The sequence below is a fragment of the Neopelma chrysocephalum genome, unplaced genomic scaffold (assembly GCF_003984885.1).
Source record: "Neopelma chrysocephalum unplaced genomic scaffold, ASM398488v2 Primary Assembly neopelma1_61, whole genome shotgun sequence".
NCBI classification, from domain to species: Eukaryota; Metazoa; Chordata; class Aves; order Passeriformes; family Pipridae; genus Neopelma; species Neopelma chrysocephalum.
Window position 1 is genome coordinate 1,412,204 of NW_020897716.1, and position 15,811 is coordinate 1,428,014.

A 15,811-nucleotide genomic window follows, 5' to 3' on the forward strand; every position below is an offset into this window, starting at 1 on the left:
AATGGAAATGTCTTGCAGAACTGCGTGAATAGAAATCGATGGTTTTGCTCTCCTTCCTGTCTTTAGCCTTTTCTTCATTGCAGTTTTTTACACTGAAATGACCCCTACTGGCTACAGTTATAAGCATGTTTTTTGTATCAGTTTTGAAGCTTCATTGGTGTCTTATTTCGGAGTATCGGCACATACTAGGCTACAGAAAACTCTGAGAGCTGAAATAGCAACAGGTAGAAATACTTGTTTGATAACTTAGTTATAGTATTTAATGCAATTGACATGAGTTAGTTTATAGCACTTGATGGAGGAGTCTCTGTGGCATCTGTTACTGGTAGCTTCTCTTTCTGAAATTACAAATGGACTGTTCTTTGTTAAAGCACTGTTTATTAGTGAAAGCTGTTGTTGGCTCTGAAGTTGCTTTTTGTTTTTTCTTTATCCTTCTAAAACCTGAAGGAAGTTCTCATTCGTGTCACCACCTTAACTATTCACATCTCTATGCAGTTCTAAGGCTCAGTTTGTCTCGTTATCCCAAAGTAGGTAAATACCCTTCCTGAATGCACTTACACCCTTAGTAAACAGTTCTGAGGTCAGCTTCCCCTGGTGGCTACTTCTGAAGGGCATTCCTGAGAGAGTTTGCACAGCTCCAGCATGTGTTGGCTTTATAGGGATGCTGCTGGATTGGTTTGATGAGGTGTGTTGAGAGCCTATAGCCCCTTCCAAAGAGTCTGAGCATTGAGAAATTTTGAGTGCAAAGCAGGAACTGCCCCTTGCTCTGCCTTTGAAGGTAGTCCTAGAGCCACTACTGAATTAGACTGAAGTTCTCCAGAAACACCTTAGCCTTGACTTCTCCTGCAGTGCAGCTGGGCAGGGCTCTGGCTTCCTCGGGGATCAGAGAGCCTCGGAAAAGTTCTGCTAAAGAAGTTTGGTTACTCTGTGAAGGCATTCTTGTGATGACACTCTTCTTGTTTCATTTACCATGCTTCTCTGGTGCTATTGGATGAAGTGGCCTAGGTTACTATGCTAAACTCTTCAAAGACATGACAATAGCATATAATATAACACTGAAAATGAGCTGAAATTATTTTTAACTGAGTAATAGAAACACATTTTTGTAATATATTTGAAATGCTTAGTTAACAAAACTCCTAATCTCACTGTGTTTTTAAGTTTCTTTTATGATATACTTCCATATAAATTAGCCTCTAGATACATATTAAAAGAAGGTATTTCTGTGCCAGTAACTTACCAATAATATCTAGTACTTTGTTTGGTTTTGGTTTATTGTTTTGTTTTTAGTGGGGTTTGGGTGTGTTTGTTTATTTGAGGGAATGGGGGATACAGCTATTGCTGTATTCTTTTTGCTTACTGTAGGTAGTTTAAGGCTTGCCTTGAATACTTGAGGCTTCTCTGCCTAGTGCATAGCTTCTGTGCTGGGGCTCCCTTGGGACCAGGAGAAAGCTACTGTAGCAGATTTTAGGCAAGTATTGGGAAAGTATGTAGGTTAATCTCCTAGTACAATGGCAGAAGCTTGCCTTCCTGTGGCTAATCCTAGTCTCATTTACTGAACTGCATCTTTTTGGGAGCTTGGAGCATTACAGTCTGTCTCACTCCTTGTTGCGGCAAGTTGGGAGAGCTTGGATGTGTCCATTGTCCCTTTCCCCACCTTAAAGCCTGCTGTGTACTAGTCTTCCTCTCTTAGAAATACGTAAGGGCACAATATATTGTATGTAACCAAAGCACAGTGAAACTGGAGCTTGTGAGAAGAAAGGAAATTTTGAAAACCCAGCTTTTTTTTCAAATTTGGAAGAGGAAACCTAAGCTTATTTTTGTTTTGCTTTGTTCAGGCACTGGTTTACATGTATGCTAATGGAGTTCTTTCCTGCTTTTCTGAAGTAAGAATAACTTGGTTACAGACTTGATAGTATTTTTATCACAAGTAGTGCTGATACTTGTAACTTCTGTAACTAGTACCTTAGGAGAATTTTGTTTTCAGTTGTTTTCAGTGCTGTGCTGTCTATCTAATGGAGCAATGGACCCAAAGCCCTCAACTTGATGCTTTGTCTCCAGATAGACTTGTATACAACATGATTGGCTTCTTGCCTTTGCAGTCCAGACCTTTAAACATCAGGCAGTATTTTGCTTTCAGTACAAGTTACTGAAATTCAAGTAATTGAGAAGTCACATGTCGGTAACCCAGTTTATATCTGTTTGGACTAGAATAACATTGCTCAGGTTTCTTATCTTTTTGTTAGGTTGTTTTTTTCCTCACTTTGTTATGTAGTGAGTGACCGGGGAAATATCCAAGTGGTTCTGATGTCCATGTGTGCACAGAGAACTTTCTCCAGTAAATCAAGTGTTAGAACTGATGATGTAGTTGGGGACTTCATCAGTATTAAGTGGTGCACCAAATGGTTGTTGGCATGAAGGCAGTCAAAATACTTTGTTCAAAGGCTATCAGCAATCCAGACTATCAGGGAAACAAATGGAAAAATTATTCATGTTTTCAAAAAAGAAAATCATCACAAAAATTATTTAACTTTTGAAACTGGAATGAGAAGTAGTTCTCTGGTGAATGTTCAGCTTCTGATATGCTACTCTTGATCAAATTTAAGAGTCCCCTTCCCTTACTCCCCCCCACCAGAAAACACTAGGAGCATGCTGTCTTCTCTATGCACAGACTGGATAGTTTATAAGCTATTTCTACTCTGTATTCTGTCAATGTGGAAATCTCAACATCAGTAAGAACATGTAACTTTGAGTGTGGCATGGAATTTGAATTGGATCAGGTGCTTATTTGACTTGGAAATGGCTTCCTCTCTGTTTGTGGGCATCATATTATGATTTTAGAAATCACTTTGTTCCAGTATTTCAACAAAAATTAAATGGAAGAGTCTAACAGATATGAGGAGGGATATTGATGCAATAATTGATAGGCTTTGGCTGTTGTGGATCAGCACAGTTAGTTCAAAGCTAGAAATCTCACCATGGATAGGCTGGATTACTAAATGTTTTAACTTCTGTAAGAGGAATATTCTCTTTTAATTTTTTTTACTTTTTAAAATCTTTCGTAAGCATCCTCTACTTATGTGAATTTTTCCACATAGAAAACGGTTATTTCATCAAGTTCCCCAAAATCATGCTGCTTATAAAGATTTTTTTTTTTTTTAAGCTACCTTAAAATTCCCCCTAGGCATGTTTGCTAGCTTAAGTACTCTCTAGCTGATTCAAGGATTCTTGCATAATTTAACTTCTTGCCTAGTACTTAGTCAAGCAAAATGTCATTTTACTGACAGGCATATTATGCAATAATTAATCCATTAATATGGTTCAAAAATGCTTTCCTCTTCCCTTCCTTCCTTTGTGCCCCCCTCAAGCATTCTTCATCTCAATAAGTAAAGTTTATAGTATCTTGCAGACAGAACCCAATGTTTCTCTGTTTTAATGGATTAAATACTTTGTAGAGGTGACCTATTAAATGTCTCTTGTGACTTATAAACTGCTTTCATTTGAGAATGCATTTAATCCACAGGGAATGTAAACTTGGAAATGGTGAACTCACGGTTTTGCCTGAGACTTTGAGTGACACCAGTTGTGTAGCCTTACAATACTGGAATTTGAAAAATGACTGACTGACACTGACATGGAAAGCTTATGTATGTGGACAAACTTACCAACATAAACTAAGATTGGAAGATAACTTTGGGTAAAAGATATCTAGATTAAATTCCACATAAGCATAGGGATTAAAAGATGGTCCCTGAGGGAGCTCTTGTCTGAACAGACTAGTTTGGCCTTGTCAGGGGAAAGTAAATCCTCAGTAATGTTTTGAGATGAATGGAAGCAGTTCACACCTTTACCAGGGGCAGTATTCCCTCCCTAGCAGCATTCACTGGGTGTACTGGGCACTTAACTTCAGAATCTGCAAATCACTAACGCCTTGTGGGTCGTGAGCCTACAAGTCTTTAATAGGAAAACAAACGGGAACACAGGGTTGTGAACAGAAGGAAAAGCACTGGCTCACAGGCATGCACCAATTCCCATGTTCTTACTCATTTCCTAAGCTTTAAGCCTTATATAGCCAGCTACTGTGATACTGTTAGGCTTCAATTGGTGGTTGTTTTGTTGGTTTTGTTTGTTTGTTTGTTGTTTTTGTTTGTTTGTTTGAAGGGGTTTTTTTGGTATTAGTGAAGAAAAACTAGCAAGTGTGATGTTTCTGAATCCAAGAGAGCCCATTCTGTTGGGTCACTTATCCTTGAAATGAATTAAACTTCAGTGTTTTGCTACAGGCTGTGTGATACTCCCTTCAGGATTTTTTCAGAAAGGATGGATGTGAGCATGTTGGAGGTATTTTTTTCCTCTCGCTGATGGGCTGTTGATAAAAGTCTGGGGTCATACTGATAATGGTGTTACACGTGGTAATGTAAAATGTGCTGCTTTCATAATAGAAACACCAAATTTTACATCTATCTCTAGCTTGGGTTTTAGAAAAAGAAAAAAACCTTGAGGCTAGTTCTAAATCCAGGGTAGAGTTTCTCCTGTAGTCTCCTGTAGCTAAGAAGTTGAGTGCAATTCCTCTGAAACGTCTTGCAATTATGGTGTTCAGTGATGCTGCATTAATGACTGGGGGCAAAAGTGGCAAAATATTTAAGATATTGTGTTTCTTCTAATAGTGTGGACTGTTCTTGGTATAGTTTGCTCAATTCATAGCCTTGTTCCAGAATTTGTCTTTGGAAAAACTTTTCCTACTCCTGTCAGCTTTGCCTCTGCCTAGCAGCTGCAGCAAGCAGCCAGCCAACTACTTGTTTGCAGTGAAGCTGATGCGTGCTGCTGTACATGCAGGCTTCTGAAGTGTGTGGGTGCAGAGAGCAACTTAAAAAACTGGAATTTTAGCCTCCTTTGGAAAATGGTTATGAAGGTTTGGCCCTCTTCTGAGGCCTTAGCAATTATTTTTATAAAGAGTGTTCTAGAGCTAGAGGAAAAATTTCCTACAACAGCTGAAATATTGCTGTCTGTGCTCATTCTGATCAGGGCAGTACTGGCAGAGGCAATCTCTGATCAATTAAACCCTGAGACATGGTGTAGTATTTTCAGTCAGCTGTTTGCAAAGAAAATATGGTTCTAGTCATAGGTTTAAAATAATTTATTTGTCTTTTTTCAAGTGTGTAAATGCATAGGGGTCAGACTTCAGAACCAATGATTTATCATTTCAGACCATCTTTGGGGAAGGAAGGCTATTGGAAGTACCATTCAGTTTTATTGTAGGAAGCCCTAATAGTGAAAGTCCTGAAAAAACAAAAGCCATCCAAACACACTTTTCCTCCCCCAGCCATCCTCTCCCCACCTCCACTCCCCCCACCAAAAATAAAAAAAGAGAGGCAGGTGGTGGTACTTAGAGAACTAAAATATTCCAGATAGTGTGGGGAAGGGAAAACTTTAAAACCTGAAATAGTTTTCCACATCACATGCTTCACTTAACATTTCCATTTATCTCCTTGCCTTCCTCAAGGCTTCTGTGGAGTTTCTGATAATTGAGTGGAAAGCTGGTCTGTTTAAATACTTTCTGCATTCCTTAATATGAAATAACTGTCTTGAGACACATGCAGAGCTGCTGCAGTGAAAATCTTTCTCACTACATTGCGGATTTGATCACTTGAGATGCATGCTCTATTTTGGATAAGCTAAAGCAGGCAGTCAGATTTTAGACAAGACTTACATATATGTGTGTTCCTGAGGTATCTAAATGTTATGGTATAGTTTTGCTTTCTAGCTTTGCCTAGAAATTTTCTCAGGTAGCTGCAAAACCCTTTTGTACTGCTGTACATTCCACATAAAGACTGGGTCTTGGAAAGTAGGCCCTTCCAAAAGGTGGAAAAAATGCTTTCTCACAAAATTCTCAGCTGTGTGTCTTGCCACAAAAGTTTCTGCCGGCTGTAGTCCTTGATTCATGACTTCAGTGAAGGAATAAGTTGTGAGAGGGAAAAGGCTTGAAGCCAGTATATGAGCTCAAACTCACTTCAAGGCTAGTCTTCCCTTCTGCTGCTTTTCAAGGTCTGGGGCTGGGTTTCAAGCATTCTTTAGTGGTGATTAGTCATTTCTATTGTTCAGCTCCTCCAAAACATGAATTTCCTTTCCATCGTTCTTTTTTCCTGTTCAAAGAGAAGCCAAAGCCTACTGGCAAGAAGTATTTCCTTTTTTTATTTTAGCAAGTCTCTAGGATCCTTTTAGAGTCTCATACCATCTTAATGAATACCACTGATTTGAAAATGCTGTTGTGTAGTCCAGTGTGCTGGAGTGCTGGGGCTCAGACCTTGGGTCTGGTTTGATGGAGGAGCTTCTGAAAGGTTCTTCCTCCACCTGTTTCCAGAGGGCAGTGCCAGTCTCAGTAAGGATTGCTTCTATGTCACTGTGAAACCCTTCTTTCTCCTCCTTCAAATGCAGGATCTAAAAGGATGCAAGAGTCTGTAAGATGTGACTTGGACTATTTCACTTTCAGACCAGCAATGACTCTTTGCTCATTCAGCATCCTGAGACCTACCTGTCATGCTAAAAAAAAAAAGGTGGAAATAGCTGAGTAAGATGCTGCTGTTAAATGTAAATTATGGGAGTTCACTCAATTCACTCCAGTACTTTTCAACAGTGATATTTTAGTGACCGCTTCAGTGTGTTGTTTGCTGGTTTGAGGTGATGCATTATCTTTTATAAAGAGTGAAGGAGAACAGTATAGCATTTTCCAAACAATAGCTGATATTCCTTAAATGCCCAGAAAGAAAGAGAAGGGTTGGGACAGGACACAAAAGAGAAGTTTCTCTGCTGGGCAGAAGGAATTGAGAACTTGAAAGAAGGGAAAGCAAAAGTTTAAGCAATGGAGAAGGACTCTCTGAAAAGATCTCTTCTTGTACTTTTAGCTTGCACCTGTTTTGAGATGATCTTTTGCGTATGGAGACAGTAAATGTAACTATAGTGAGGTACTGTGTGCCTTAAAAATAAGGCTTAAAGTTAGTTTTTCAGTTACACGCTCTTTTGAAAACACAAGCAGCTCTTCAGGTGAAGATGATAAATGCTTCAATCGTGAGCATCATGCCTTGCATGGTGCTGTGTTTTGAGTGCTGGTATGTAAGATTTTAGTATGAAAGAAGTGATGGAATGCTGCTTGCCAGGAGATATATATTTCTCTGACTGTTTCCTAGACTGGACTTGTTTAAGGACCTCTTGTTCAACTTGTTAATGCCTTAATCCTCTTCTCTACTTTTAGATGCATGCTATGACAGGACTTGGGAGTTCAGCAACCCAGAGCAGTACATGAATTTTTAGCAAGCTGAAATGTTTGCTTTGCAGAAAGCAAGTGATTATATGAATGATAGAAGAAAATGAAAAAAGTTTGAAATCAATGAGAAATCTCTCCTCCCATGGCTTCCTTATGGTATGAAAGCACACTTAGAAGAGGTAAAAAGGTATTATGTCCAGGACTTAACTTTGATATGAGTAAATGCAGAACTGTGTTATTATCTGAAAAGGCAACTTGCCTGATTGAGTTGGAAAGAGTGGGGATCTGCATGTAGATAGAAATTGTTTGAAAGAGAAATTACTTTGAAGCTGTAGTTACCAGCCTGCTAGGAGCATTTGAACTGCTTTAAGGTGTGTGTGCAAAAGGTACTTAAGTGACTGACTGTATAACAAGAGTCCATTGACAGCTCAGGGCTGCTAAAAAATATGACCTTCCTTTTTTTGTCCCTACCTGATCATGCTGGCACAATGAGGTGGTGGACAGCTAAACAAAGATCAGTTTGGATGAAAATTAGCAGTATACTTGGGCTTCTTTTCAGCTGGATTGCTTCTAAACACTAAAGAATGTTAAACACCTACTTGATTTTTGTATTTTTGGGTGTACTAGAAGTCAGCTAGGAGATAAGATGTGCATACCAAGGCTTAACAGACTCAGATTCCTACATTTGGGTTTTGTCAGCCCTGCCTGCAGAGAAGTAAAGCTTTGACAATTTATCATATCTCAGTGTATTCCTTCATATAATTCAGATATCTGAGATGAGGCATGAAAGACCAGTATCCTGAAAAGGAAGCCGTAGAGAAGGTGAAGCAGAGCATGCAGGAAAATGTTTGTGCTACAGCTTGGAATAGTTCATGAACTGTCCCAGGTCACAAATTACTGGTGTGTAAAAGTTTGTTTTCTGGAATAGTCCACTGGACGTCATGACTTTTGGGAGTAATAGAGGCTAGGTTATATGTTTTGTTCAAAACATGATTCCATTGTCAGTTCAAGTATTGCTGACCTCTAAAGGAGCAAGCTTGCTCTACTGGACTACCATTTATCTGCACCAAGGACAGCACTGGATGCCTTTGCATCAAGTAACCTAAGCTTTGAATTGAAGTGAGACAATTGAGCTACATCCCTCATGTGAATGCTTTCATCTGGTTGTACTTCCCATTCCAGGGAATTTTGTTCTGCCTATATTGATGTGATGTCTGAAGATTTCTCTAAGTGGTAAACAATTATTCATTTAATAGGACCTTGAAATTCTGTTCATAGAAGGAGAAAATCAACTAGGAAAAAAAGTCTTAAGTCTGCATGAAAAATCATTCTAGACTTTGCATTGATTTACTAAACTAAAATAAGCTCCTGTTACGTGTTTGCTCCTTCATTGATGGAAATCTTGTTTCTAAATGAACTTGTGTGAAAAGCAGGCTGGTAGAAGATGTGCAGGCTAAAACTGGATTTGCATACTTCTTGTCTGAATGTAACTTTTGTATTCACACCAAGTAATGAAAAATACCTTGTTTCAAGATTCAGAAGGTGTTAGAAGTATAGTCTGCAAGTATTACTGGGGGTTTTCTCTTCTGTCCTCTTAAATGGCTACTGAGCTAATTGAGGTGTGTGACACTGAAGACTTTAGGTGCACCTACTACTGGGCCATGTGCTTTCTGTGTACCGCCTTTTCTAGGAAGCCCTGAGAGGCAGCAGGTATCAACCACTAACCTGTCCCTGAAATCAGGGTGGGTAGTGCCACAGTGTGCAGTGCATCTGCATCGATACGTTCTGCCATAGATAAGGGGTGACTGCTTTCCGTGCCAGGTGAGTCCCACCTTATGTGAGGTGAGCAGCTTTTGTGTGACAGGGATCCTGCTGATCTGTCAGCCTTGAGAAGATCTAGTGCTGAAATACCACAGGGCAAAGCAGCATGAACTCTCTGAACTGGTTTGTTAGAAAAGCACCAAGTGCATCGCCAGCTGTCTGCACTTCAGTGGCCTGGGAGGCTTGGGACTGTGGGGGTGAGAGCACAGGCACTGTCTCTGGCCCTGCAACCACCAGGCTAGCTGGGCTCTGTCCTGCACCCAGAGATATGGGAGGAGAGCCCATGTGTCAGAAACAGGGAGCAACCTAAAGCATTTTGTTAGACTGATCTGGATGAAGCTGTAGTGCCTGAGGTTACAGACTTTGAAGCAGTGAGTCTTGGACCGTAGATGTAGCTTTTGTTCTTTTCGTTACGTGGATTACTGCTGTGATTTCTAAAATACAAGTTGTCCAGGCTGTATTCCGGCTTCTCAAAAACAGGATGTATTATTGTTCTCCAAATTCTCAGGACTTTTTTTTTTTCCCTCTGCATGCATGGCCTCCTCATGATGAAAGTGTCCTAAGCATTGCTAAAGGGGCATCTTTTTTTGAAAGAATTTTAATAGTTTCTCTTCAGGAACTTCTGCACTTCCTTTGACTTTCATTGATACAGTTGCTGTATGGGATGATAGGTTAACATTAGCTAAAAAAAAAAATTACTTCCTGGGGTTAATGACTGCTCTTCCTTTGCTATTTTTATGGAGTAGAAGAACATGAAGTTCCCATGGAGATTCCCATCTTCATGTCTATAATTGACTTTGTTGTTTGTCAGTTCTTTATTTCAGCAGGATACTTTGCCAGCTCATAACAGAAAGCACGCAGTTGGTTATACAGGGAGAAATATACCTGTGAGAATCTACTGTGACACTTCCTGTAGATCATGTACAGTACTGAACTGGTAAACAGCTCTTTCCAGGTGGTGTTTTTTTATTTTTCCTAAAACAGGAAAAACTGCAGGTTAGCAGATATTCTTCATGTTTCTGAGTGAACAGAACTTACATGCCAACCTCAGCATATATGTGCATATACTGTTATTTACTATAGATTTTCGGACTATGGTTGAGCATGAGACTACTGAATGACAAACAGTTTGTATTTGGCTGTGGCCTTTCATACCAGAGGACAGCTTTTGATAACCCCAACAACAACAAAAAAACCTACCCTTCGTAACTGGAAGATGGTTTAACTTTTTCGAAGTGTATCTTGGCAGGATCTGTATTGGAAACTTGCTTGTTGCTAGTATATAAAATTGGGGTAAACTATTTAGAACACACAATGTGAGTGCTACTGTTGAATATAAGGATGTAAAGATTGAAAATATCTATTTGTTCCTTTTGTCATTACTAGAAGTCTGGATTTTGTGTGGCCGTTTTGTAGTACTTGTTTTATAGACAGACAAGCTTGGAAAATTATCTGGTGCTCTGTAGCAGAGAATACCTAATGCCTAGTTTAGTTTTTTCAGTCTTGCGTAAAAAGCATGTGATAGGACAAGAGGGAATGGCTTAAAATGAAAAAGAGTAGGTTTAGATTAGATATTAAGAAGAAATTTTTTATTGTGAGGGAGGTGAGGCACTAGAACAGGTTGTCCAGAAAAGTTGTGGATGCCCCATCCCTGGACGTGTTCAAGGCCAGGTTGGAAGGGGCTTTGAGCCTAGGTCTAGTGGAAGGTGTTCCTGCCCATGGCAGGGGCAGTGGAGCTAGGTGATCTTTAAGGTCCCTTACAATCCAGGCTGTTTTATGATTCTGTCTTGCTTGAACTTCTGAGTTGGTGGGATGTTGCTGTTATGTGAACTTGACCGAAGAAAACTGAGATTTTGTAGAACTGGTAATCTTACTGAAATTCTGGATTGACTGGATTTATATCTCTTTCTGGAGCCTCCTAAAAGGAAAATTGGCATTTTTGTAGTGGGAAAACCAGTTACACATATTTGATGGGACTGATTCAAAAGGCACAGTTATTTGAGCAGAGGGACTCATTCTGGCCCAACTATCCCCAACCCCTTGACAGCATGGAGTGCAGTGTGCTTGATCAATTCTCCTAGAATATGTATGATAATCCAGGACTGCTGGAAAACTCGCTTTTGGTCATATAATGGAATCAGAGGTCTGGCATCTTGCAGCATTTTTGTAATGAAAAGTTATCTCCGTGGAGTGAATTCTATATGATGCATTTTTTAATCCTCTTTTAAAATGCTCTCTTTCTGACTCAATTTTGACTTCTATAACAGCTGCATATTCTGTCCAATGTTCTCACTTCCATTATAAATATAACTCAACTGCCTGCAAAAGTTATTTCTGTTAGAATAGCACTCATTTGTACTACAGCTATGCATTTCTCTGAGATGACATAGTTTTTCGTACAGATGGAAGGTAAACAATGCCAGTTGCTGTAGCAAAATGGGCAATAGAATAGCTGTGAAACATGGTATTTGGCAAATCCCACTGCTTATATTAATCCATTATTTTTTTAATCTGTTATCTTCTGTCTAGCGTTATGTTGAACTTGATGTGAATTGCACACAACTCCAAAGCAGCCGAATTTATATACTGCAGCTGAAATCCAATAGTGAGCAAGTTTGTTTGTTTATTTTAGATGAAAACTGGGATGACGATCAGCTTCTTGGATTTGAACCATGCAATGAAAACCTTATAACAGGTTGTAACATAATCAATGGGAAATGCGAATGTGACACCATTCGGACCTGTAATAATCCATTTGAATTTCCAAGCCGGGATACTTGTCTGTCGGCCTTAAAAAGGATTGAAGGTAAGCACTCATCTTCAGTAATTCAGAGTTAGTAATTTTTTCTGTGCAGTTGATGAAAAACTAGAATGTAGTATAATATGTTTTAGGATTACTTGTTTAGTTTCAGATACACATGGTCTTGTACTTTTCAGAAAAGGGGTGTACCTCAGTAAGCTTGACGTTCCAAGTGCTTAAGTTTAAGAATGGAAGAAACTAATACTTTGTGATTTGTGTGCTATGATGTTTGCAGATTTTAAGACTAAATGGTTCTGTTTGTAGTTCATGGTAGCTACCTTTGCATATTGTTAGCTGTAAAGCAGTGTGAAATACTCACTTTAGATGTATTGATATGACTGAACCATGAATAAATGCAGTGGATTTTAGTAGTAAAGGCCTAGAAAAAGTAGTAGTTATTGATTATACTTGTATCTTTTATTATATGAATGCATGAATTGCTATTTTCTTTAAGTTTACATAATGTAACATTACCTTAATGCTCATATTTTACAGTTTATATGTTTCTTTGATTAGATTTTCATTAGGCCTGATATGTTTTATGTTTATGCTTCTGCATACATCCATGTTTGTTTTGTTTATTCTTTTTGTTGATTATGGCTGAATTGGAAATGAGTTGGCTCAAATATATCTGGCTGGAATTAAATTTTTGTGGTGTATTTCTAGGATTGTTTTCAACAGTTATCAAAAGTTATCTTGGACCCTTTCTGTGATGCTGTAATGGACATGCATTATTAGTCTTCTTTAAACTTTAATGCCTAAAGTCTTATTGCAGAAGTGAATGTATTGATACGGCTACTGGCTATATTTAAGGTTACTATCTTTGAGTTAAGGAAGGGTGATATGATGTCATCTGTTGTATTTCTTTTGTGATAAGAAAATTGTTTTTGAGCTACAGACTTTAAACAAGGAGATCTTGTGGGAAACTGCTGAAGCATGATCATTGGTCATGATGTTGCTCACTAGAGGCATACAAGTGCTTTATCTGGGCTTTTTGTGGTTTCTTTTTTAGCTCTAGGAAGAGCAGAGGCCAAGCCTCTCGTCTTTTGTTGCTGTAGTCGTGGGCAGTAGCATGGGTTCCTAAGTAATCTTGCTCACCAGTTCTTTTTTAACTTGTGAATGTGTGACTAAGTCTGTAGTAGTTCAGCAGGACTCCATTGGCATGACAATTCATCATGTGTTTAACTCACTATGAAAATCTGCTGTGGGTTGCCTTTCTGTACTTTGCAGCCTCAGAAGAAATGGATGTAATTTGTGAAACGGCATAGCTAAAGCAGGTTGATTCTTTGTGCCACTTGCAATCTCTTGTTTCAGCTAAATTTCCGTTCTAAGAAGAACAGCATTTTATACTTAGCCATGACGTAACGATATTCTATCTGGGAACTCTTTGGTATAAGAGCAATGGTTCTGTTATTTTTTCAGAGGTGTAATTTTTTAACTTTAAATTTGTTTTCTTGGTTTTATTTCCCTGGGGAGTGGGAAGGGTGTTCTTCCAAAGCCTCAGACTATAGGGCACCAGTAGAAGCATTGACCTGTTGACTTTTTAATCTTTCACAATTTGGAAGGATGTGCAAGTGTTGAAACAACAATGGTATACTTAAATACCAGAAATCTGGCAGTTACAACTTTAGTGTTATAACAGTCCAGCTTTTACTCATAAGAGTGTGGATTTGCATTTTCATCCTTAGATTGCCCAACGGTACCACTGAGGGATGTCGAAAGTTAAATCCCTTTGTATTTCCTATAGATGGGCAGAAGTCATAATGTAACTTTGATTTCTGCATTTGACAGATGTAATCTGTCAAATCTGCCTACTGTGTCTTACACTGTAAGTGCTTACTCCCTCTTTCTCCAACTAGGATTGGTAATTGAATGCTAACTGCTAATAGACGTTGTTTCTTTAAATGCATTAGTTCTTGTTTTGATAATTAAAACCAAAGTAATGCTTCATCCTGTACCTAAGCTAACGGAAAAGAAGAATAACTTTTTTCCACTAGTGCTTGCCACGTCCCTGTTTGCTAAGCAAGCCAAGTCTCTTAGGTAAAATGGAATAGACACTTTTGTGTGTCTGAGCCAGTATTTGCTGTTTGAATATTTCAGGCTTTCAAAGTTTAATAGTCTGAAAGTGGAATTCATCCATTTGGAAACTCCACCTGAAACATGGCTTAGGTAGTATGCAAACCAGAGGGCTCTCTGAGCATGTTAAAATAAAGAAATCTTTCAGTTTCTTGAAAGGCAAACTAAATCTTAAACTGTAGTGTCATGTAAAAAGGGATGATTCATAAGATCTGTTAAATATGTCAAATTAAGATTTTCCTGAAATTCAAAGTACTGATGTATACTTCACTCTTTTGGCTTGTCTGTTAAAGATAATAGCAGGAAGATTTGAAACTAATAATTTAAATCTTTAAATACTCTAATAGAATCTGTTGCCATGGAAAGTGGGACCAAGGGAGGATAGTATAACTTCCCTCTCCTCACCCCACTTTGCATGGATAATTAAATACAGAGTGTGATTAAAAAGACGTAAGTTGAGCACCTGAATGATGGATACAACATAATCAGTTTTTGAAGGAAACTGTAAGAGGAAAAGTGCCATCTAAGCAGCTAGTTCCATGAGTTTTCTACTTTGAGAATATAACATAATTCAAAATATTTTGTTATTCAGTTACATATCTCTCTGCAAGATTTTTGATATTCATTATAAGTTTGTGTATCATTCACATGTTGATGAACTTTCATAACACAACTGAGGGAACGGAAAGTACTTAACACCATCCTGCTGAGGGGAAAAGTGGGTAAAGTAGCTAGGTAGCTTTCCTTGTACTTATGAAGATAATCGTGAAGGAGGAAGGTCCTACCTATCAAGGGAATTTATTTTTTTATGGCAATATTGTTGTTAAAAGCACAGCTGAAATAGATTTGTAATGTTACAGAATATGTGATAAACTGGAACCTAGAAAATTACTACAGCACCCTTTCTTTTGTTGGAATTTTTTTTTGTTTCCTTGAAAGAAGGGAGAGTGCAGTTAGTCTGCCCAACCATACTAAGTATACATACGTCCAGTCACAAGAGATGCTGGGCCTAATGCATAGCATTACCTCTATCAACCTGCACTGCTCACTGAAAGCCTGCAGATAAGGAATCTGTTCTGTAAATACAACCTGACAAATAACAAACACTGACCTGAAATCTGGAGTCCCATTTCTGGATGAGAATGCACTAAGGGATTGGAGTTTTGCATGTATTTCGTTTCGTTGTGTCTTTTTGTGCTCACACCTTCCCTTTCAAAGAGCCATTGCAGTCATCTTTCTTCTTTATCTGGTTTGTCTTAAGCTTTTCAGGCTGTGTGTGGTCTTCCCTTCTGGGCTTGGTGTCAATTCTAGCTTGCTTACTTTGCTAACCCAAAGTTTTCTCATTAGCTTCATGTAGGATCTTTCTTGCCCTGTTGGCTTGTGTCTGCCTGCCTTCCTGGGTTTCTCACATGTCATTCTACCTGTAGCTTCCTCTGTCTCCTTTTCTTGCTTTCTTTGCCTGCCTATTGCATCCTGTTTGCACCCCAGTTCACTTAAAGCAACTTTTTCTGTCCTCCCTTCCTGAAATCAGGCTGCATAGGCTCTAATGTCACATTGTTTAGATGTCACTGACAGTACCTAAAACCAAGTTCTTTATTTTGTCTCCTTGAGTCTTGCTTTACCCTATTCTGAGGAAAGCTGTAATGAGAAGAGGGTTTTTTAACCTCTGCTCAAATGTATGTAACCTCTGTAGGGGTGCTGATGTCTGTTTGCAAGAAAGTATGACGAGGCTCAAGTGCAGTCTCAGTAAGACAGGTACTGAAAGGCAGTTGTCACCCCCGTCCCTTGGTTTCCTGCAAAACAGTAGGATTAGATAAATTTGAAAGGATTGGTTTTGTCACAGAATTTGGTAGCTA

General features: G+C 38.8%; 1 protein-coding gene across 3 annotated transcripts in view; it reads left to right on the forward strand.

Moving 5' to 3' along the window:
* CRIM1 (cysteine rich transmembrane BMP regulator 1) overlaps positions 1–15,811 on the forward strand; it is a 170,631-nt gene that overhangs the window by 2,817 nt on the left and 152,003 nt on the right. For 2 of the 3 annotated variants that reach the window (XM_027681615.1, XM_027681617.1), the window contains exon 2: positions 11,712–11,885. In XM_027681615.1, the coding sequence (XP_027537416.1) occupies positions 11,712–11,885 (174 nt within the window). Of the gene's footprint in view, positions 1–11,711; positions 11,886–15,811 lie in introns of those variants that run through there. The other variant, XM_027681619.1, reaches the window with a different exon arrangement.